Raw genomic sequence first — 24724 nt, 5'->3', positions numbered from 1 at the left:
TCACCAGTCATAACAATTTTATTTTTGGAATTTTCAACTAGAGTATATATAGAGACCAACCTTTGTACAAGCAACAGCTAATAAATGGATAATCACTATACAACACAATATCTGGAAGTAGAGACTGGAATACAAAACAGTGAGGGTGAAGCTAACTATATATTATAATAATTATGTATTTTGAAAATGTCTGTACATGACCATATCCATGCTGCCTGCCTTTTCCAACTATCCTGCCAGCTGGACTATGTTAACACATTCTATTATTATATCTGAAGCCTACAAATACATGAGATATATAGCCTACATAGAACAAACCATTGTGTTCGAATTTTCATCAATGGCATCAAAAAAGCTGCATGTCTGCACCAGCATATTCCACAGTATAAACTGAAAAGTAGTTGCCATTGTTACTAGCTCGTACTAGCTGCAATTTCAATTGTCTCTACCACAGTTTCAACACCAAAGTCTATCATCAACATTGAACCAGAAACACTTTCACCACACATTCACGATAAACTGACTGAGCATCATCCACTATTTGACATCCTAACATCTCATGGTGAGTAGCCTTGTGCTGAGGTAGTAGCTGTTATCCGATTATCATTGCGTACCAGATTGTAAAAGCCACTGAGAAGCTCTATTCTGTTGACACGTGAACCTTTGGAGTAATAGCTAGCATATAGCCTGCCCAATACATGTACAGCTTGACAATATAATTTAAATTTACTACAATGAAATTAATACTGAGTAGTTACTCCAGTAGCTCATGATACAGCGCTGATAACTAATGTTTTGAGTAGAGTTTAACATACACTGCATTCGGGGGCGGATCCAGAGTTTGGAAATGGGGCCGCACTTTGCTGAAAAAAGTTGAAGACAAAAAAAAGGTCACAGCAATAATGGCTGTCCTTTACCAAATGTATATACTATAAAGTATATAAAAATCCTTACTCATAACTTCATAGTTAAGCTACACTGCCTCATGAACACCGTGACTGCTTTATTAGAGTGATTGACTGCTCTATTAGAGCATCTCGGATCTTGTATGATTTTTTTTTTTAAGAAATGAAGGGGTTGGGGGGGGGGGGGGGTTGGCACGTACCGGCCCCCGTGCCCCCCCCGGATCCGCCACTGGCATTAAACCATATAAAACTTAATTGAATGCAAATAGCTATAACCAAATACGACTACAGTCAGCATTGAAGAGCTCGCCACTAATACCTTTCTATTAGCTCGGCATTTTCAGTCTGCACATAGATGCAACTTGCAGGCAGATACGTAGCTACCTGCAACAGCTGATGAAATGCATCCAAAAACGTCCAAATTAAAGGGACTTAATTACACGATGAAGTCTTGCACATCCTTCCAGCCCACTCTTTTTGTTCGTGACAAGGGTGGTGGTAGGCTGATGCGCACGCAACACACTAATTTACGGGATAGTTTACGTTTACAAACACAAATTTTCTTAAATTCTACGGTTACTATGGAAACCTTTCCATTGCCGTGTCAAAAGCATCCGCAGTTGTGCGAGTGTATAAAGTAGACTTACAAATGGACGAATATAAGGTAGGAATAGTAAATGCTGTGTATTTCTGATCCTCTGTACGCTTGTCAGTATTGCTTCTTATTGATGCGCACTGTCACTTTAGAGTACGACTAAACTACCATTACTCACTCAGCGCTCCCCAGTACATGAACCATCCGAGTTGTATCAGGTGAGTAAGTTAGCATTGGTCTTAGCGTGAGTTGTGTAGTGTGTTGTTCATATTGCAAAAATAATCAGTCTGTGGTGTCTCAGCAATTGTGGGTACCTTTTACAGGCCCTGCATATTTACCGTACTGGTAAAGTTAATAACCTTAACGACCATCACAGTTCTCCAAATGTTTAAGGAGTGGTTTAATGCAATGCGAGTGGCTAACTGGTATAGATATGTAGTGATGTAGAATAATTAAGTCACAGTCTGTGCATGTTTTCAAGTCCAAAGTTTTATATTCTATATGGCTGTACTAATTATGTTTGTTAACATTTATTCAAGAGCTTATGTTTGCCTTTGACAGGCTTTACAGTATGTATTCCTTTTGAACTTCTCACTTTTTGATGAATTTGGTGATGCTTGCTATAAATGGTCTAGTCCTATGCTAAATGGTCTAGTCCTATGCTAAATGGTCTAGTCCTATGCTGGATGGTCTTGTCACAATTTTGTAGTTGGAATGTTTGGACTTTGTCATGATGGTATCATAGGAATTATGGCTTTGAGTTTCATGAGCCAACTATAAGAACAAGTTTCTGCACTCACAACAGTGGATTTTATTCTCCTACAAAGCAAACAGCCACCTCTGCTCATCACTGATTTGATTGGTGCCACTGTAGTGGCAGTGTTTATATGTCAAGTATATGTTTCTGACCAAACCCTTTTACAGTGAGTGTGGCGAAACTAATCAAACAAAATGTTTGTACATCACCAGACTAGTATTAGCCCTTAAAATTTCAGAGTACAATAGAGGTGCTGTTGATACAGTATTGAATATTGACAGGTGTTTCTGAAGAGTAGCCAGTATCCTCCCCTATTGAAAGCAGGATCATGGACCAGGGCTGCCCCATACAAGGAAGAAAGACATCATCGTTCACCCTCAGAGTCCATAGCTAACAACTACACTCCAACCAGTAATGATCTCAAGATTAAGAACCTGCGAAAAAGGACTAAATCACTGAGTATCCTCTAATAGTGTATGCTTATCCGATTATAGTATTAGGAAGCTCAATACATTAATGCAGTTTTGGGACTTTTTTCTCTTCAAATACATATACCAATTATAATTATCTTGGTATTTTATATGCTTACTTTATGGTACTATGAAAACCTTTTTTTGTGCATGTATGGTAGTTTATGTGAATTGCAGAATGTATTTTCTTTGACTGTTACACTACAACAGCTGCCACAAGCCTACCGATGTCTCGGCATGCACCACTTCCAAAATCACCAGCCCCACCCCCTCCCCTTCCCCCAGGTTATCACAAGAGGCAGAGGTGTGGTCCATCAGGTGTAGACCCCTCCCCTTCTCGTCCATTATCCCCCATGGAACAGTTTGACACAACGGTAGAGTACCATGTGTGGGAGAAAGAAGCGTCAGGTGAACCAACTAAAGAAGATCTTGAGGTGAGAATAATAGTATTCTGTGTACAGAGCCTTGGTAGTATCTGAAGTATCCTTATTAAAAAAAGAGGTGCCAGAAGCTAGTTGCATGTTAAATGGGACCATGGACTAGTGTTATTATTAACATGTCCTTTGATGATGTTCCAATGTGATGTGTTTATTTTTGACATGAATAAACAGTGTAGATTTATTTATAAATATGTTCTTTCTATATGTCTAGCGTTACTACCACTACATTGCTAAAGAGATATCAGCAGATGCTCTGTGTCCAATGCCTGGTGATTTCATGCCCAATGTTAAGAGGCACATCATGCCTCACTTATTGTCTAACCCTGACTATGCACCTCTAAGAGCTGACCTGTCAGAGGAGGTTGGTGAAGATTATCAATTTAGTATGAGGAAAGCAATTGGTAAGTTGTGTGTATGCTGTATTGTGTGCGTGTGTGTGTGTGTGTGTGTGTGTGTGTGCATGTTCTTGAGACATCACACCCAAGTGGTAACTAGAACACCAGCTTAATAATCACAAACTCCAGGCTCAATGCTTAGTGATGTTACTATTGTTGTTTCCTAGTGCAGAAAACTCTACTTGTACTGTTTCAGTCTACCTAGCTATATTATGGGTTCCTGGTACCTGGTATTAACTGGGGAAACAAATGCCAATGTCCACGTCTTGCTTAGTGGTGTTGGGACCATTGTGGAACTTTAGGTTTTATCTGTAAGGTTTGCCTACAAAGACTCTAGTAACCTTGACAATGTTTCACATAGCTACCGGAAGCTTTTGCTGTGTTTATTTTGTATGTGTGCACACTTGATCAGCTCTTCATTTATAAGTTTCTGTGGTTGCAGTAGAAATCTGTGCAATCATTTCAATAGTGTAAAATTTGGTCAGTGATGACAGATCATTAAACACTCTGCACTCAACTGCATAAATTGATGATACAGTATAATAGTTATGCCATAATTTCATGTGTCACCACTTCCTCTCATACAGTTGATTATGTACTGAAGGATCCAGCAGAACTAACAAGGCTGAAAATCAACTCAGTACCACAGCCATTTCCTCGAAAGTTAGCCACTGTGATAATACTTGCTAACCACTGTAAGTTGTGTTGTTGTATAGGACCATCAGGGCACCAGTTCCATGGCATGATAGCTTTACTAGTGCTTGGGAGGCACAAAACACACAACTATTCATCACTAATGCTGTAATGAAAGAGCTGAGGAATCTCTGGGACACCAAGTAAGTGATGATATACCTTGGTGGGTATTAATATAGTTGTTAGAATGTGGGTGTGTTATCACATCTACAGTAGTGGTGATTCGTAGAATCGAGTACATGTTTTAGTTGTGTAAATTGAATGAAAGATGGCAGTAATAGTGTTAGTTTCAATAGAAAACATGAATGCTGACATTTATTTATTTTAACTATTCACGCATGTAGGTATTGTCAAGTGCGTATGGTGGACATTGTAAAACTGAGAGAGTCCCAATTGCCAGTGGACCCCAGTGAGTTTGAGAGCTTGGTGAGGAAACATTGTGATGAGGCTAGAGAAGCTCTTGAGAAGAGGTAAGGATCACACAGGGTTTACACATTTGTTGCATACGTATGGCAAACACATAGTATGATTTCTTCATGTGTGTCATATACATATTAACACTGACATACCACCTTATGTAAAATGAAACGTGTATATATCACATTTCAAATAGACATTGTACCATGAGTGTGTGTGTGTGTGTGTGTGTGTGTGTGGGTAGTGCATATCTTACCATAATTGTATACCAGTATGTGGGAGCTGTAACTGCATTGAAAATTGGTTATTACAAGAATTAACCAAATGTGGTTAGCAGTGGTGCCATAGTGGTCACTTTGATACCTCATATATATGCCTACATACAATTGTGCGTGAAACCTTGAAAGTGTTTTATCATGATTCTTATTATTATTATGCTCAGCTGGGTTCACGATTGTGGGGAGCTGTTCCGTATGCACAAGTCATCTTGGGGCCACCTGGTACCCACTAACTCATTCCAGAGTGCATCACTAGTTGAACACTTCTTCAACTGTGCCTGCAGTTTGATGGCTATACAGATCAGAGAGGCTGTCCAGAACTCACTGAGTGACTTTGTGAGGTTCTTCCAGCTATATGAGGTATAAGATATATCGCTATTCAAATATACTATTTAACAAGTTTTGTTACATTAGGAAGGGAATGATTATGATGGTGAATACAGTGATATGAAATATGTGTACCAACCAGTGAGTTACTACCACCTACTGTTTAGTGATAAGTGTGCTTACAGTGTTCCAAGTAGTGTTATGTGGGGGCAAACCCTCCAGATTTTTTAGTCTCTAATAGAGCAGTCAGTTGATACACTGTATTCACTTGCCATTGTTTATCCAATGCTGTTTTTTAGGTGTTTCAGTTAGAGGTGGTGTTGAAAGGAACTGATCTGCAGTTTAGTCCACCGATGAGTGAGCTGGAGGCAATCATTAATAGACTAATAGTGTGTATAGTAGAGACCACCCACCAGCTACCAAGGGTATGAGACTATAAGCAGCTACCATGATAGTAATGTATCCTTTACTGTGAAGTGTGAACATACCAAATTCTTACATTGATGTGTTTTTACACCTGTACAAGCATATTCATGTACACATTCTTAGCATAGGATAAAGATTACATAATGTGATACATTGTGTGTAGGTGGAGCATGTACTGTTCCCAGATCTTAAGGGACATGAGATGGTAATCCCAGCTGTTCCTCTGGATGATAACATTGTCTCTGCTGCAAGGGAAGAAGCTCTTGACTTGCTGAGATGTAATTTCCCTGGCCCCAAAAAGTGTGTTATTTCACTGTTGGCATGTACGTGCATGTGTGTTTGTGCATGTGTAGCGTGTGATGTACATACATACATTTGCATACACATATACTTATACAGTATACACACATACTATACCACTGTCACACTACAGGTACCTTGCCCTCTACTCTAAATACAATCCATTACTGGATGGGTCAGCCAGTGCTCAAGTTGACAGCTTCTTGGCAGAAGACAATGAACTAGATATAAGTGGGAAGGTGTGGTAGTATGTGCATTACCTCTGTTTGTGCACACATGTAATTTGATGACTTTGCATAGATACACATTTCAGAATTCCAATGTAACTTAATTCAGCTAGATAGTCATACATATGAATCTGAAACCTCATTACTAGGGCCACCTATGAAAAAAAATTGACCTCAGCAATGGAATGGCTATATTATTGAGGCCACGAAGTACACCTTAGCTATGTGCCTATGTTTGGGAAACTTGTCCACTCATGACAACAATATGATCTTATTAAAGAGGTGGCTGCTAATGAGATTTCACTGTAATGAAATTATGCAATGAATGCAACACCACAAACAACAGCTCTATATTTCTCATTATCCAGAGGATTATGAAGTTCCAGGCACAACATGAAGAGTTGCTCACACTACACAGTACTGTACCCCTCAATATGATACAGTTAAACTGTGCTGAAATTAATGCCCTACTGGCCAAGAGGCCTCTAGCTCTTGCTGACAAGATTGTTATTTCCTTGGTTAACAAGAACAGGGAAATGAACCGAGAGTAAGTGTGTTTGTGTAATATCCAGTTGCTGTTGTTTCCTTGAATAGAAAAACTTTACCATATTTTTGACTGGTTAATAGCCATAACTACTATAACTTTAATTTCAACAAGAAAAACCATGCAGCTTCTGTGCGAAGGCAACAACTACCTGTACTGGCTACTAGCAGTAGTCCACAACATTTATACGAATTCACGAATGACTGATCATCCTTCAATACTATTATTCAGTATTTCCTGGCTTAAAACAACTCCTTTGCGTGGTTTTTACTTCAAATATATCTTATCAACACTTGCATCAGTATATTTGGATACGAGCTGTGGCTCTTATGACAATAATTCTAGACTGTGGTGCTGCTACTATCCGAGTGGCGGCTATTATACAAGCCATGGCTATTAACCACTCAAATACGGTACTCACATTGATCCAGACTACCCAGTTTCATAATAATAATCTGATGACCTGGGAAGCAAATATCCCGCTGTCATATGTTGGTATTGGACTTCAAGGTACTGTGACTTCTCTCTGTGAGGCATTGCACAATCCTCCTGTGGGTTACTAGTCCTATCCTGGTAGAATTTGACTCTAGTATCTGAGTGGAATGGTACACAGGAACCCCATGACCAGTGCTGGCTGGCCTAGTGTTTTCTTTTACTGGATAGGCATGACTGTGCACATCAGTTCTTGTGCTTACATCTATGCATCACTCCATCAAGTTGATGCTATAGTGGTACTTACACACCCACAGGTTATGTCATCGATATGATGAGGTATCCACTAAGGTGTATGGTTCACCAGCAAACACACAGGAGCTAGTGGAACTAGTAGAATATGTGAAAGAGGTCAGCACAGTGACCTTTTATCAGATGAACGATGAGGTGAAGGCTGCTGCCAAGAGACTGCTAACTTTACTGGACTATGCTAACTTCTCTGGTATGTAATGCACATTATGAGTTAGTTTATCCAGTAATTGCACTTTATACCTGTCAGGCAAGAGAATCATTGCTGCTACTTAATATAAGCAATTGCTGTAGTAGAACGTACTTACCAATGTACTTACCAATACTGTACGTGTAGTACTAACTGATTCATATGTATACAGATGAGGACCTCAGGCTGAACAATGAATTGTTTGGATGGCCAGCTAAGATAGAGCCGATGTTTGAAGTCAGCCAGTTGAAGTTGGCAAGCAAAAGGGAAGAAGCTGAATTAGCACTGAAGAACAGGTAGACCTTCTGTCTAGTATGATGATGATATATACTGTCATATGTATGTATGTGTGTCCTAGGACTAAAGAGTTTATGGATTTGCTACAAGTTTATCAAGAAGAGATTGATACATTTAGAGAGAAAGAGGTCCGATTATATAGTTAATAACTGTTCATATGTTTATAAAAAATTTCTCAAATACATATGTCTTGTATTTATGCAGATTTTTGAATCTGTGTCTGTTACCATAGATACCCCGAGGTGTTGATGACATCAGGAAAGTGGTAGAGCAGATAAATGACCTCACTCAAAGGATTGAGGGAGCCAAGGAAGTTGCAATGGTATGACTAACAACAGTGGTGGATCTAGCATTTTTTCTGAAAGTTGTTATAGCTGAAAAAATAAGGCATCTGAAAACATTTCTTTAGAAATTTTTGAGACTTTAGAAGCTCTGGGATCAGATTTTAGGCTACTTTTAGTAAACAATTACAATAAATTCAATGTTTTAAATGCTATGTAAAGTTAACTATAGGGCAAAAGTTATGACTAAGCTGTATAATGTGATTGCTCTATTAGAGTAGTTACTACTCTATTAGAGTATCTCTATCGTTTTTAATGCAGTGGGAGGTGAAAAGTGAAGTGTTGCTGACGGTTTAATAGCTGTAAATGGTGTTAGTTAAGTGCAATTGCATGCATGCTACTGAAATACAGTGGTATATAGTTGTTTGCTTATTGTTGTATTGACAATTTGTCATAGCAAAGTTTGCAATGACAAATTGTCAACAAAACAATAATGAAGCTAATTAGACTGCTACTGAGCTAAATTTAAATGGAGTTTCTGTCAGAACCACAGAAACCCATCTAGATCCGCCACTGAACAATCAAACTGTATGCATGCATTCATAAGACTATGAAGCTATCCAGTGCTATTTTTGTGACCATGTGCCTGTAAGAAAGAGGGTATCCATTTGATGTCACACTAAGCAGTTTCTGGATAAAAGTTATCTTCGTTGACACATGAGAACAAAGAACTAGCTGCCCTATCCAATGACCAGTAATTTTTGTGGTTTAGCAATATCACATTACAGTTGAAAAATGAACAGGGCCATTACGCTCAAACCCAATTTTTATTCTGCCTGCCTGACTGTCTGACCACAGTTGCAAAGCTAGAGGGTAAATAACACATAGTATGACCACCAAATAACAAACTCACCAGTGGCATGTACCATTTGGGGTTCCGACAAGTGTCTGCTTTTTGTTCCTTTTATCTTCAATGATGTTGGTCGTCATCTTCATGTAACAAAATCATATCAATTAAAGCATTAATTTTCTGTAATCCATATTGACACTTTCTGTATTTGCTATAAGTGGTGTTACTAGCTAGTAGACACTGTACTCATAGCTACATGTTAGGATTGATCATGCCCCTTTTACTATATAGCAACACCAGTAATGGTTACTGTGTTACACCTCTTAATGATCTGGCTGTACTTATTGTGATTGATCATATTAACCATGCCTCTTAGCACGGTGAAAAGGAGGCATGGAAAGACCACATGCCTTGAAAAAATTACATGCGTAAGCCAGTTGTCTGAGGCCCACTTGAGAAATACAATGTTCTTTATTCTAATAAATCTGTCACATGTGTGTATCATAGCTATGTGCTATAACTAAAAAAGCTAATTTTAAAATGAAGTAGAGATCCAAGGAGTAATAAAAACCAGTGGAACAAGAGATGAATGATGGTATTACAACATCACTCTGTGGGAAAATCCCTATTTTGGCTTAATTGTTGACATGGAATTTTTCCACAGGACTATGTGTAATACTATCATTCACATCTCTGGTTTCACTAGTTTTTATCACTTGGATCCTGATTTATTACTACACTAATATAAGTAACTCACTCAATCTTTCTTGCAATTACATAGTCACATGGGAGCCATTGAGTTTGCCTCAAAAATATGGAATCTAGTAACTGTTACTGGCTTAGAATGATGTAAACAGATACTCTTATAGTGTCTAGTAATACTAAATTTTAGTATCTAAATCTGAATGCTTTATTAGAGTACATTTGTAGTGGTTGATTTGTATATTAAAGTTGCTTAGTTCTTCAATTATACACCATTAGTCTCTTGGAATTTGAGATCAATTATTGAAACCTTCAGTTAATTGTGTGTGTTTATATGTGTGGTTGTGTCTATTAATAGTCAATCAATAATGAGGAGGAACTGTTTGAATGGGAGGTAACCCCATTCCCTCAAGTACAAGTGCTCACATCAAGCAAGGAGCCATTTGAGAGACTGTGGAATACAGCATTGGAGTTTCATGAGAAACATGATATATGGATGAATGGTAATGTCTAAATTACATGTAGTAGATATGGTCTTGTAAAACTGTACATGTGGTGCACACACATGCATGCACATGCACTCAAGTGATCGCATGACCCATTGTTAGCTCACGTGGTGTACATATTTGTCATCACACTAGAGAGTACTCGAATACTAAATGTCCATGATTGTTTTATCCCTACCTGACATACAATAGGAAGTTTCTATGAAAAAATTCAAGAAACAATAATTTGTTCATCAGCTCTAATGAATTAAGTGTTGATAAAGTTGTGTATAGATAAATGCTATTCCACTTCACTTGACACCAGATTTAAAGTTGTTTATTCCAATTTGATGAATTGGGAGAATTCACAATAATTTGTCAAAATTTATTAACACCTTCTGTCAAAGTTTCCTGTTGTACAGTATTTGCACAGATGTACATTCTCTTAATCAATATAAACACATTCAATACCCTAAATGAGAAATCCATAATTCCACAGGTCCATTCCTGAAGTTGGATGCAGAGAAAGTTGAGGAGGAACAGGACAACATGTGGAGGACAATGCACAAACTGTCCAAAGGATTTGGTGACCTACCCAACCCCAAGAGGTCAGCGGAAAGCATCAAGATGAGACTGCAGAAGTTCAAGGAGAACTTGCCACTCATCCAAGTCTTCTGCAACCCTGGAATAAGGGACAGGCACTGGCAAAGTGTAAGTCACTGTGGCTATTACATATGTAGTGTGCGTGCATGTGTGCGTAAAACTTTTAACATCTGCATCAAAGGATAGATAGAATGGTGCCAGACATATGAGGCTATAATTGTACAACACACGTGTCTTTATACTAAACAATGTAGACATTTTGCACAGTTTTTGATTATGTTCTGCCTGTTACACTGCCCGTTACACTGCCCAACACAGAGAGAACAAACCAGTCTGCTTGCTTCAACTATTTGAGACATGATGTTGTATTCTTATGTGATAGGACACACATGAAGTTATGATTGAATTGGCACCTTGCACTGTCAGTGAAACTAAGTGGGACACATGATACGTACATTATATGTACTGCAGATGCCAAAAGGCACCTGTCAGGCTGAAACAATGTCTAACAGCAAAAAATTATACCCGTAGCCATAGCCATTAGTAAGTTACACTAGTCTAAGGCATCAGCAAGTAAGTCAGTTAGTAGACAATAGGGTTGGGTGATGATGAATTTGTGACATGTGATTATTGCAATATTGCACGTGAAAACTGAAACACAACCAGATAGTTTGAAAAGTCCAATGTTAACTATGTCATTTGGTTAACAAGTTAACCAATTGACATAGTTAGCAATAATATGCACAAACTGTATCAAATATGAGGTCTAGATTATGAGGTCTAGAATAGACACAAAATAGATGATAAATGCGATATTTATTGCATAAATATTGTGTATGTAATAATATTGTGAAGGCAAAATACATGCGATAATGGTATAGTGAAAACTTGCTTAGGTAATATTGGCGATTTATTGAAATATTTTTCAGCCCTAGTAGACAATTGCACTAATGTTAAAGTTGTAAACTTTCATGGCTAGGTCATGGCTAGGTCATGGCTAGGTCACATGAAGGCACTTTTGGGCCTAACCGATACTTGTTTCTGGTCACATGAGAAAGTGCAAACTTTCATGATCCCTACTATGCAGTACTACCATACTGGGTAGTATTGTTACACTGGAACCTGGTCTTGTGGACACTTGAAAATGAGACCACCTCAAAACATTTAGTTAAAAGAGTAGTACTTTTAGAGAATCAGGACACCTTGATAATTGGGACACTTTTGGTTGGTCTAAAGCGTCCATGTTACACAGATGTCACTGTACATTATATGTGACCGGATTTCACATAACAAGGCTTCCACACACACAAAATCAAACTAGAAATGGATTGCTGGCCTAATACACTATCATATTCCACACTGTACTTCCTTCAGGACTGGCAAGTCTGATTTCTGTGGCAGCTTTCTTCCGACCCTGTCAAAGCCACGAGTGGGAGATTGGTGCCATTGAATGGCCATGGCTTTGTGATAATGGTGTGTAGTGAGCTGGGACTTCACAGAGAGCTCGCCAATAGTTTTCTCAATCAATTTGGAGTGATTTGAGGGCCATGGAGGGCCATGGAGAGCCCAAACTTGGCTTCTGGATTCCAATCGTCTTCTTGCTTCATTTTATACCCCTATATTAAGCCCATCCACCGCCCCCCACCCTCCCACCCTATTACTACCACCTGTGATATTATTACCCGTTCGAGAAAAGCTGCCCAAAACAGGACTAATTTTGGGTATCAGAAATGTATACACCCACTCAGTGATAGCTAGTTAATAGATGCATACTTGGTACAAATTTTGTTCGCACAGCTGTAGGCACTGGGAAGTTATTACACAATGATTACTTAAAATCGCCATATTTCCTAACGAAGCTTTGTGCATCAAAGCCGGGTTTTGTCAAATTCAGTCACATATGTACTTTATAGATTCAGCATAACACTGTATATTTTATTAGAGTGTATTCATAGATGATGGGGAAATGTATATTTTTCTGTAGATGAGTGATATTGTTGGGTTTAACCTGAAACCAGAAGAAAGCACTCCACTTAACAAAATGTTGGAGTTTGGCCTGACCAAATACCTTGAGAAGTTAGTAATAAGCATAACATAAGGTCTAGGTTAACTCCCACTGTAGATTAGAGGACATTGGTGCTGCTGCTAGCAAGGAGTATGGACTGGAGAAGGCTATGGATAAGATGATGACCGAGTGGAAGGATATCTGCTTTAATTTTGTTCCTTACAGAGACACAGTATGTATGAAATAATGCACATGCACACATACATGCACACGTATTACAGCTACACACTACAGGCATGATATGTGTGCACACCCGCGTGCACGCACGAACGTGCGTACACACACGCACACATACACACCCCACTATTTAATTCACTTGTTCTCCATCACAGGGAGTTTCCATCCTATCAGCGGTGGATGACATTCAAGTGTTACTGGATGATCACATTGTAAAGACCCAGACCATGAGGGGATCCCCCTTCATCAAACCATTTGAGAAGGAGATTAAGGGCTGGGAAGAGAAACTAGTGCTAGTCCAAGACATTATGGACGAGTGGCTGAAGGTGAGGTTATATAATATGTACGTATGTGTGGGTGCATTGCACACTATGAAAAGTATTTGTTCTGGTATCCCATAAATATTTTTGGAAGCCGGTGAAGCAATCAAAGTGTATTATGAAAAGTTGCATGATTTTGTGCATGCAAGCATATCCCTGCACCAAAACAAATGAAATTTTCACAATCATGGTGTTGAATTTGGGTGGTCCACATACCAAATTTGTGCCAGGTTGTCTAGATGGTAGATACTTATGATTCTAAGATGTGTACTTAGTTTACAGAGCAGATGCTCATAGTGTTCATGTACGTATGCATACAAGACTTGCAAGTTACAGAATATTTTTATAGTGTCAAGCCACTTGGCTCTACCTGGAGCCAATCTTCTCCTCACCAGACATCATGGCTCAGATGCCAGAGGAGGGTAGAAAGTTTGGCATTGTGGACAATTACTGGAAAGAGATCATGACAGAAGCTGTAAGCTATAGCTTTTCATCTTAGTATACTACATGTATCTACTCCTGCCTGTGGTGTTAGGTCAAAGATGATCATGCATTGGTGGTTGTGTCACAAGAAAACATGTTAGACAAGCTTCAAGAATCCAATCGGCTCTTGGAAGAAATCCAGAAAGGATTGAATGACTACCTGGAAAAGAAACGACTTTACTTTGCAAGGTAATATTATATGGTTATACTTGTAAATTTGCTGAAACTCTCTAATAAAACAGTCACTATAGTAATATGTTTTTTTTTTGTAATTGTTTGCAGATTTTTCTTTCTGTCCAATGATGAGTTGCTTGAGATTCTTTCAGAGACAAAGGACCCACTTAGAGTGCAACCTCATTTGAAGAAGTGTTTTGAGGGTATAGCCAAGTTGAACTTCACTGATAACCAGGAGATCAGGGGTATGATTAGTAGTGAGAAGGAACAAGTAAAGTTTTCTGAAGTCATCGTCCCAGCTGATGCTAAGGTGTGTAGTGTACGTGCACGTGCGTGTGTGTGTGTGTGTGTACGTCATGTGCTAATATGAAGGTATGTTATATACACAGTCATATACCGTAAATCAAATACTGTTCAGGGATGGTTGAGAAGTGGTTGTTACGAGTACAAGAAGTAATGATCCTCAGTCTAAAGGATGTGATGAAGGAGTCATTTGATGCTTATGCCCAGACTTTGAGAGAGAGCTGGGTACTTGACTGGCCAGGACAGGTCAGTGAATGATTCTTTTATACTATATCATTAATAAGTACCTTCTATAGATTGTAATAGCAGTCAGTTCATCGTACTGGACAACAGAGGTTGAGGAGGCCCTCACAGTACAAGGAGGGCTGGCCGCCTACCTGGAAAAGAGCAACAAACAGATAGATAAGATCGTTGAACTGGTTAGGGGCAAATTATCCTCAATGAATAGGATCACTCTGGGAGCACTCACTGTTATAGATGTCCATGGTAAGGACAAACCAAAAGAAAATTTTTAAATAGTCTCTTTCAACAGCTCGGGACGTGGTAGCTAAGATGCTGGAGAATCAGGTATCTTCCCCAAATGATTTTGAATGGATCAGCCAGTTGAGGTACTACCTTGATGGAGACATCATGTTAGTCAAGATGATCACCACTGAGGTACCATATGGATATGAGTACCTTGGTAATACCGGCCGTCTAGTGATCACTCCTTTAACTGATCGATGTTACAGGTAATATGGGACATTAAATGCTATGTGATGCACAGTGAGTCCAGTCTATTCTGGACACCAGGGGACCATATCAAAGTATAGATGTGTCCTGATTTAGGCATACAAATGCATACATATTATTGCAAGTTGCGTATAGTATACGATGAATGTGTGTGTATGTGCATCTGTGTGTTCCTATAGAACACTGATGGGAGCTCTTAAACTAAACCTTGGTGGGGCACCGGAAGGCCCTGCTGGTACTGGCAAAACTGAGACGTGCAAAGATCTGGCTAAGGCAGTTGCCAAACAGGTACCCTGCTTATACGTACATAGTACTACATACATAGAGAATCCTCATCAGTTAATAAAATTGACTAGAATGTTTTTGTTGGCCTAGTTTGCTTTTTTCATCTTAAGGACCAACTATAGTATACATCACTTCCCTTCAACAGTTATCTGTATTGTTGATAGTGTGTGGTATTCAACTGTTCTGATGGACTGGACTACAAGGCAATGGGGAAGTTCTTTAAAGGATTGGCCCAGGCTGGAGCATGGGCCTGTTTTGATGAGTTCAACAGAATTGAGCTAGAAGTACTATCAGTGATAGCTCAGCAAGTACACAGCATCCAGCAAGCCGTCGTTATGAAATTGGAACGGTTTGTATTTGAAGGCACTGAGATTGCCCTAGATCCTTCCTGTACTGTCTTTATCACTATGAATCCTGGATATGCTGGTAGGCAAGAATTGCCTGATAACTTGAAGGTATGTGGATCTTGTCTGTCTATGTGCATAATAAATTTGTATTCTACAATCCATGCAATACTACATATGTGTATATGTATTATAGGTGTTGTTCCGTACTGTTGCTATGATGGTACCAGACTATGCTCTTATTGGAGAGATCATGATGTACTCAATGGGATTTGTGGACTCCAGGAGGTCAGCACTCTAGTGTATAACACACATTGGAATGCTCAAATGCAACTTCATCTCACAAGAGTGTGGGTGATTAGAATACTTTCTAATTAAAAGGCGTGACACCCGTTTTACTCGTGAGGATGAATACTCACAAGCAAAATAGGTGTCATGCCCTTTATTAGCAAGTTTTATACAAAATGGGTGCCATACCCTTTAATTAGCAAGGTTTCTAATCACCTGCAAGACAACATTGCATTTGAGTGGTACCGTATGTCATCCTGTACATTGTGAGGTGTCCTGGTTTCAAAATTCAAAGGGCATGTACATTATTACAAATAGGACCGTGGACAATGGAAACGGGGGAAGGGGCGAGGGGAGAGCAAAACCATTGGACAGTGCTTGCAAGAAAAGATGAAGATACTCTAATAGAGCAGTCAGCTACTCTACAACTACTCTACTAGAACAGTCACCTTTACATTTCCTAGTTTATGAGACTGTCAGGGCTTCTATGATATTCTGCCCCTAGACCCAAAGAATAACAACCATGTCTGTTATACATAGCTAGAAATTACACTGTGTGAATTTCACTGTCAGAAAAAAGTTGGCTTCCTTACTTTGTGACCTGCTCCCCCACTCTGAATGAGACCATGGATAAGTGTCCTGATTGGGCTGTCCACATTTCAGGGTGTACTTATTAAGGGGTTCCACAAGCGCTGAGCTGTGTACTTTTTTTTATGTGCATATACGTTTATGGTGTTGTGAAATTCTCCTTCAGTCTTGCTCACAAGATTGTTGCCACATACAAGTTGTGCTCAGAACAATTATCTTCTCAACACCATTATGATTATGGTATGAGAGCTGTCAAATCGGTGTTGACAGCAGCCGGCAACCTCAAGTTGAAATACCCTGATGAAGATGAGAGTGTTCTACTACTAAGAGCTATCAATGATGTTAACTTGCCCAAGTTTTTAGCACAGGTACAGCTGTATATATTGAGGTACATGTGCTATACATGGTTTCTGTGTATGCAAATAATGGAATGTTTTATAGCGCACACTGTCACTGTAGTATTGGGACCAAGGAAATTCTAATTGCTATACATCTGTTGAAACTGAGTCCTTAATGTGGAGGTTTTCAGGGTATCCTTTAGGCAGAGGTTCCACTTTATGGTGTACAGCCCAGTATGTGTTATTGTATGTTGTTTCATTCCAGGATGTTCCACTATTCAATGGTATAGTCAGTGACCTGTTCCCTGGTGTGAAGCTACCAGAGCCAGACTATGACAACCTTACTGATAGTCTAGTACACAGTATAGAGACTATGGACCTACGACCAGTGGACTGGTTTATCACTAAGATCATACAGGTATTATGTGCATTATATGTAAGTAGTTGGTGGATTCTGTACATTATCTACTATGCACATGCAAAGCTCTGCATGTATACGTCTGATCTATGTATGTATTGTGTTCCGTTTAGAAAAATTTGTTATTACCAAAGAGTAACATGCACTATAACAATAATACTGGCTTTGAACTGTACATGTAACTATACTGACTCTGATGTGAAGTTGAGTACATCTGTAATGGCACACACAACAATAAGCTAATCCAATTAGGCCTCATACTACACACGTACAAGGTAGTACAATATGTTTATACATATATACTTGTACATACCAAGCTTGAGGCATCAAGAGGTACATATGTACACAAAGGCATCACATGTGCATTGTAACACACTCAGATATATGAGATGATGTTGGTCAGACATGGCTTCATGATTGTTGGTGACCACATGGGAGGGAAGACCAGTGCAGCTAAGGTCAGCTCAGATACAATCACCTCCAAACCAGACCACAATAATCAGCTGTCTCCTACTAGGTGTTAGCTGCCTCCCTAGCTGACCTCAGTACTAGTGGACTAATGGAGGAGTATAGGGTGGAGTATAAGATCATCAACCCTAAGTCTATCACTATGGGTCAACTGTATGGATCCTTTGATCCTGTATCTCATGAGTGGTCTGATGGTTAGTGTGTATTGTTGTAGTGTACCATACATATAGTCAAGAGTTCATAATATATATATATACTAAGGAGAGTATCCTACTCTCATATACCCCTGTAGAAAGGCGTATCGTGAAGTTATGACGTAACAACAAGATGTTGTGGTTTGTGACGTGCAGGAAGCCGTAAAAGTGCAAGAATCATTAGCACCGTTTCACACTTGCGACGCTCAGGATAGCCGTATTCGCGAATAGCCTAGTAAGAAATGCCTACGAAGCGGTCTTAACCCATGAAGGAACAATTGTAGTTGGGTGAGAAATGCTTAGAGCTGGAGTTAATTTGGTTGCTAGCGACGTAGTAGGCACGCATTCAATCGATTCCGTGTTCAACTAATGACATCATTAATTTTACAAAGAAAAACGGGCGAACTCAGAAGTGTTACGTCATAACTTCACGATACGCCTTTCTACAGGGGTATATGAGAGTAGGATACTCTCCTTAGTATATATATATTATGAACTCTTGATATAGTATACTGTATGTATAGTGTACTGTATGCATTGCCAGTAAAAGTACAGAGAGTCATGAACATTTGCCATCTACATACACAGGCACACATGTCACGTTACTACATATACATAGTACACATGTTTAGTAGACCTTATCTGGTGTGTTTGTGTAGGTGTCTTAGCTAATTCATTCAGAGAACAGGCTTCATCACAGAATGAAGACCGCAAGTGGATCATCTTTGATGGACCAGTGGATGCTGTTTGGATTGAGAACATGAACACTGTACTAGATGATAACAAGAAGGTAATGTGTGTGTACTGTACTGTACTGGGTACTGTAACATACCCTGCCTTCACTGGCATTGGCTATACAGTGCATGAATAGTTTACACATATGTGGACACTGTAGCGATAATGTAAATTTCATGCTGGACCATTCAGATCACTTTTCCACTGTCCCATGTATTAGTGTACAATCCCCGAAACCAGACACCTCTCCATTAACGTTATTTCAGCATGGTCCCAAGGTGTATAGGGGTTCCACTGTTCACAGAACTGTTCACACTTTACCGTTTGTATCCAACAGCTGTGTTTAATGAGTGGAGAGATTATACAGATGAGTGCTAAACAGAATCTGATATTTGAGCCAGAAGATCTGGAGCAGGCTTCTCCAGCTACAGTCTCTCGTTGTGGTATGATATACATGGAGCCTCATCAACTAGGGTGGAGACCATTGTTTGAGTCCTACTTGAGAACTTTACCACAACAAATCAATGAAGAAAATCAGACATTAATAAAGGATTTATTTGGCTGGCTTGTTCAGCCATGTCTGGACTTTGTACGACATGAGTGCAAGTTTTTTGTCTACACCTCTCCTAATCATCTAGCCTTCTCACTGATGAGGTTGTATAGTGGACTGATGGATGAGATTAGAGCATCAGGTGTGAATGATGGTCCCAAGATGCCATCTGCACAGGTGAGATAATGAAATTTTTTATTTGTATTTGAAAGTGTGTGTGTGTGTGTGTGTGTGTGTGTGTGTGTGTGTGTGCGCGCGCGTGTGTGTGTGGTTGCATGTGTGTGTAAGTTTGCATATATGTCATGAATGAATTGTGTAGCATGTGAGTGTTTGTGCATACATTATGTGCATGTGACCTACCCTACATTGATTGTGTAGTGTTTTTTGTTGTTGTTTTTGTGCTAAAATATCCATGTCATTGTTATGAATCAGTTGTATATAGTAACATCACTAGTTCACATGTACACGTTCTTCAGATCACGCTACAGTTGCAAGGTCTCTTCTTGTTCTCACTGGTGTGGAGTATAGCAGGGACCATCACTGGTGACTCCAGGAAGAAGTTTGATGTGTTCTTTAGGACCCTCATCTCTGGCACTGATGCTGAACATCCCAAACCTAAAACAGTCAAACTTACTAAGGTGTGTGTGTGTGGGGGGGGGGGGTACGTGCATGCGTGTGCGTGCGTGTGTGTGTGCGTTAGCTTACGTGCATACAATGTGGTGAGGCAGTCGCTATTATTTTCTACCCTTATTTTTTAGAGCAACGTGTTCCCTGAGAGAGGTACAGTGTTTGACTACTTCTTCCAGAAGGCCGGCAGTACATGGAGCCAATGGGAGGATCTTATTGAGAGAGGAAGCACCATACCTGCTAATGCCAAGGTGACAGACTAGACATTTATCTTGACCGTTAGTCTGACTATTATATATATATATATAGTATACCGATTCTTTTACATAACAAGACTGATACTATGTGTTAGTGAATACAACCTCAAGAGTACTTTGTACTGGAAAGCACGTACAGTAGAATTTAACCCTAATGCTTTCAGGAAAATCCAAGTGTTCATTTTTGTATACAGTACTCCATTCAACTGCTCTAATAGTATATACACCTCATATTAAATTCATCAATCATTTCAATTTCGGATAAAGAGATATTAAATTGAAATTCTAGCACGGTTCATTTAAAATATTGTATGGTCTATATTGCTACTGAACTGTCACCACTTATAGTGATGTCATGTCCCATTAGGTCAGTGACTTGATCATTCCTACAGCAGACACTGTTAGGCAGAGGTTCTTCCTCGATGTGTACATCAGTCATGAGATACCACTGTTGTTTGTGGGGCCTACTGGAACTGGAAAGTCAGCCATCACCAATAACTACCTTGTGAAACTTCCCAAAGAAAAGTAAGCTAGCCTCTATAAATGTGTGTTTGTTTATGTGTGCATAAGCATGTGTTTTGTGGAAACAAGTGTTATATCTCACATAGCAGGTGAGATTTAGGTGGGACTTCAGGTGCCCATGAGCACACACATGTGCGCGCGCGCACACACACACACACACACACACACACACACACACACACACACACACACACACACACACGCACACACAGAATCCCAAGCAAATAAGCCACTGCCCAGTGAACCAGCACCAGGATGCCACTCAGGCACATGAGTCTTGTGCAGGAAAATCCTCCTGGGAAAGGAGTAAACCGCAGGAGGACTGCCCAGGTATCATGCAGAGGGGCCTCAGAATCCAAAGTTCCACAACAACCTCAATGCCGCTATGTGAGACTAGGCTTTTGCTTCTCCAGTTGACACCAGGCCATCAGATATAGACTGAAGCAATGCCAGTAAAGGTTCTTGTTCAAGGAAACAATAATACCAGCTTGCTATAACTGGTTATTAATCCTGGAATCTTTGATTACCAGACTGATGTTCTACTCTAACCACTTGTTTATGCTGCCTCACACGCAGTGCACATAAATGAAGCAAAGCCTGTGCAATTACAAAATAATGTTAAACTCGGCCATCTGAGCTCTAAATAGGTACCTTGCTAAGACTACTACAGGAGGCTATACCATGCCTCACTAGTGACAGACCGCATCCATTTTAATTTTTGCCATTTCTTAGGTACATTCCCAACTTAGTGAACTTCTCAGCCAGGACTTCAGCTAATCAGACACAAGATATTATCATGTCCAAACTTGACAGACGTCGTAAAGGAGTGTATGGTCCTCCAATGGGCAAGAAGGCTGTGGTGTTTGTTGATGACCTTAACATGCCAGCCAAAGAGAAGTATGGTGCTCAGCCCCCCATTGAACTACTCAGACAGGTAATAGAACCTGCTATATGTTTTATATCATTATCCACGATCCATTATTCACTGCTTATAACTCATGTATGCATTATTTGTCGGTGTTGTAGTGGATCGATCATAGTCACTGGTATGACAAAAAGGACACATCGAAGTTGGAACTAACTGATGTGGTAAGATGATTGATATGTGTAGTTAAAAGTATGTACGTAGATAACAAGTGGAATTTTCTTTTTCAATCCTTGTGATCCAAGAGCCTTAAAATCATCATAAAAGAGTGGCTTCGGTACCCTAACTGCAGACATGTATGTTTAGAATTAGGATTTCCATTTTTGTAGGCTTTACCCTTTGGTATGAGAATGATGGTACTAATTGGGAGTTGTGTATCATTTGGCAGGCAGGCATGTGAAACATTTTAGAGGAGTTATAGAATTTTCGAAATATTTTCAAACTTATAATTTTGTTTGTTTTCCACAGTTACTAGTTAATGGTATGGGCCCACCTGGGGGTGGTCGTAACACCATCACCAATCGATTCACCAGACACTTCAACATCATCAGCATTGACGGTTTTGATGACAGCACTATGACACGGATCTTCTCCTCAATTGTAGACTGGCACTTTGCTAAAGGATTTGATGCTGTCTTCAACAGGCTGGGAAAGGTAACCACAACCATACATCTTTTTTGTATGGTGTATCTTATAATGAAGAGTTTGATCCCAACAGGTCTGATTTGACACATTTACCCACTTTGAAAGTTTTATTGCACCAAAACTGAACTTGTCTTAAAGTCCCAAAGTGTAGTCGTTTGACTTCTATAATCTTTCTGTATGATTATAGCAAACTGGAGACGTTTATTTGGCAGAACAAGTGCCGAAGAAACTTTTGCTGTAGAAATAATTTCTCTTTATGTAAATCCTGGGGGTTGTAGCACACCTCTCTTGACCATATATTATGAAGGGAATGCACAATGACATCACAAACACAAATACGGCCATGATATTTGGGGACTAATGTACAGGCACTTATGGAGAAATTAATCATATTTTAGTTGTGAAGCAAGATATTAACCACCAACCAATAGGTGGGTATAAAGTAACTAAATTCATTGCAGATGGGCATTATCTCGAAACTTTTCTAACATGCAATATAGTTTGCTTATTGTATCCGTATATGTTGCTTAGAGTTCAATATCTCCTTCCTTGATTAATCAAAAAAATTTCTTCATAGGTGTCTGTATGTTAGTACACCAAATAATGCAGCCATCTGTTTGGAGTGGCAATAAATTAAATACACTACGATCTGGGACTATTATAAAAAGGAAAAGATTCGTACGCACGCAATTTATTACAGTACACTCATACCCGTCTTATTTATCGCAGTATCTAGTAGTAACTTCCTCCTTCAGTTTTCGAATTTTAAATTCCATGTCACACCTGATTTTTTTTCTGCCGACTTCCCGAAATTTTCAAACAAAAAAAACGGGAAGTCTTAGAGTTGTAACCTTGGTAACAGTTTAGTCGGTTTTCTGCTGTGTTTCAACTTTAGTCTCTCTAGCTTTTAGCCACTCTGGCTCTTAGTTATGCGGAAACTATTGGTGTTTATTGTGCCACACACGATGAGCAGTAGTCAGAATCCGTCTCGGGTCATGCGGGTACTGAGACCTGCCGAAGGAAGTTCGGGTGAGTGTGGGTGCTTGTTACTTTTAGAGAACTTAATTTGTGTATTGGTACTTAACCTACAGGCTCAGATAATTAAGTGGAACTCCAAGGAGCTCAACTCGTTCCTCTGTATTGACTGTGGAACCACAACTTAATAAAATAGCCAGCCGTTATTTCTCAGTTTCCACGACCTAATTGCAAAGAATGCGGTGTGGCTGTACAAGACTAGCAGTGATGCAGTCGCATTAGCTTAATGGCTACAGTGTATGCAAATTTTATTATAGTGGAACCTCAGTTATTAGGATTTTCGGTTAACCGAACTATGGACGTGACTGTTCTATTAGGGTATTTGAAAGTACTGATATTTAAAAATGCTATTTTAAGGTTATTTATACGCATGCAGTTTCAGAGATATGGACTTTCAGACTTATGGACTACCCCTGGTCCCAAGGGGTTCGGATAACTGAGGTTCCACTGTGTGTTTATGACATTTTCTTTAGGTATGTCACCAAACCTGCATGACAAATGGTCAGTGGAATTGGATCCAATGTTGGCTATAATGTACGTTTAATTTTATTTATACTCTGTTATCACTATAGAGATGTCACTGAACCTGACAATCATACTGACCATCTAGAGTCTTGGTGATGGCTGTACGTTTATAAATTTCATTAGTTTGTGTTCATTATACTATTGTTTTCCTAGAGACATCACCAAAGCAAACAACCAATGCAGCCTGTCTAGAGTCCCAATGATGACTACAATGTACGTTTATAAATTTGTGTTTATTATACTCTGCTTTTCCTATATAGAGATGTCACCAAACCAGACAACCAATGATGCTGACTGCGTAGAGTCCCACTGATGGCTACAATGTACGTTAATAAATTTCATTAGTTTGTGTGTTCATTGTTATGTTTTTCCTATTATAGAGATGTACAATCATGTTGACCATCTAAAGTCCCACTGCATGCCAGTGCTTACCATCTAGAGTTCCATGCACTGATGGCTACAATGTACGTTTATAAATTTCATTACTGAGTTTGTGTATTCATTATGTTTTTCCTATATAGAAAGATGTCGCCACAGCGGACCACAACCGATGCAAGTCCTGCACTGATGGTTGAATGTACGTTTTATAAATTTCATTAGTTTGTGTGCTCATTGTATGTTTTTCTTATAGAAATGTCACCATCCTGATAGGGATGTCATGCCAGAACTTGACAACCAAAACTGCATGGGCATCTGCTGTCAAATGGCACTGATATCCTATAAGAAGAAACAGTGATTTTAACTGTGTTAACAATGCTGCATTAAATGCATTTGAAATGTATTTGAAATACAATTAAAATACA

At 39.3% G+C, this 24724-nt stretch overlaps 1 protein-coding gene across 7 annotated transcripts; it reads left to right on the top strand.

The window, feature by feature from the left end:
* Window positions 1-1448: 1448 nt before the first annotated feature.
* Window positions 1449-24724, top strand: LOC136250425 (dynein axonemal heavy chain 3-like). Of its 7 annotated transcripts, XM_066042634.1 has the most exons (51): window positions 1449-1569; window positions 1653-1718; window positions 2539-2716; window positions 2938-3161; window positions 3379-3568; window positions 4150-4225; window positions 4279-4398; window positions 4600-4725; window positions 5115-5310; window positions 5365-5418; window positions 5577-5702; window positions 5867-6003; window positions 6137-6242; window positions 6599-6777; window positions 7524-7708; window positions 7878-8001; window positions 8064-8130; window positions 8235-8324; window positions 10194-10338; window positions 10820-11031; window positions 12908-12999; window positions 13046-13160; window positions 13321-13491; window positions 13835-13960; window positions 14021-14157; window positions 14251-14453; window positions 14561-14691; window positions 14742-14931; window positions 14978-15176; window positions 15357-15465; window positions 15627-15917; window positions 16003-16094; window positions 16849-17050; window positions 17286-17438; window positions 17819-17896; window positions 17956-18100; window positions 18760-18890; window positions 19173-19562; window positions 19862-20023; window positions 20144-20263; window positions 20637-20794; window positions 21524-21725; window positions 21818-21880; window positions 22185-22370; window positions 23773-23869; window positions 23969-24022; window positions 24075-24134; window positions 24182-24244; window positions 24302-24385; window positions 24443-24498; window positions 24553-24724. In XM_066042634.1, the coding sequence occupies exons 1-45, from the start codon at window positions 1555-1557 to the stop codon at window positions 23830-23832; spliced, it is 6522 nt and encodes a 2173-aa protein (XP_065898706.1). In that variant the 5' UTR covers window positions 1449-1554; the 3' UTR covers window positions 23833-23869; window positions 23969-24022; window positions 24075-24134; window positions 24182-24244; window positions 24302-24385; window positions 24443-24498; window positions 24553-24724. The 7 variants fall into 7 exon arrangements, with proteins under 7 accessions (XP_065898706.1, XP_065898707.1, XP_065898705.1 ...); XM_066042635.1 differs by lacking the exon at window positions 23773-23869; XM_066042633.1 differs by having other exon boundaries at window positions 23773-24022.

Source organism: Dysidea avara, chromosome 3 (assembly GCF_963678975.1).
Source record: "Dysidea avara chromosome 3, odDysAvar1.4, whole genome shotgun sequence".
In the NCBI taxonomy this organism is placed as follows: Eukaryota; Metazoa; Porifera; class Demospongiae; order Dictyoceratida; family Dysideidae; genus Dysidea; species Dysidea avara.
The sequence above is the reverse complement of the archived record's forward strand: the minus strand, read 5'-3'. Positions and strand labels throughout refer to the sequence as shown.

Coding starts and splice junctions, on each gene's coding strand:
- LOC136250425 (XM_066042631.1), top strand. Junction 14,454..14,560: donor CGTCCCAGCTGATGCTAAGG/TGTGTAGTGTAC, acceptor AATACTGTTCAG/GGATGGTTGAGAAGTGGTTG. Junction 17,897..17,955: donor GGAAGACCAGTGCAGCTAAG/GTCAGCTCAGAT, acceptor GTCTCCTACTAG/GTGTTAGCTGCCTCCCTAGC.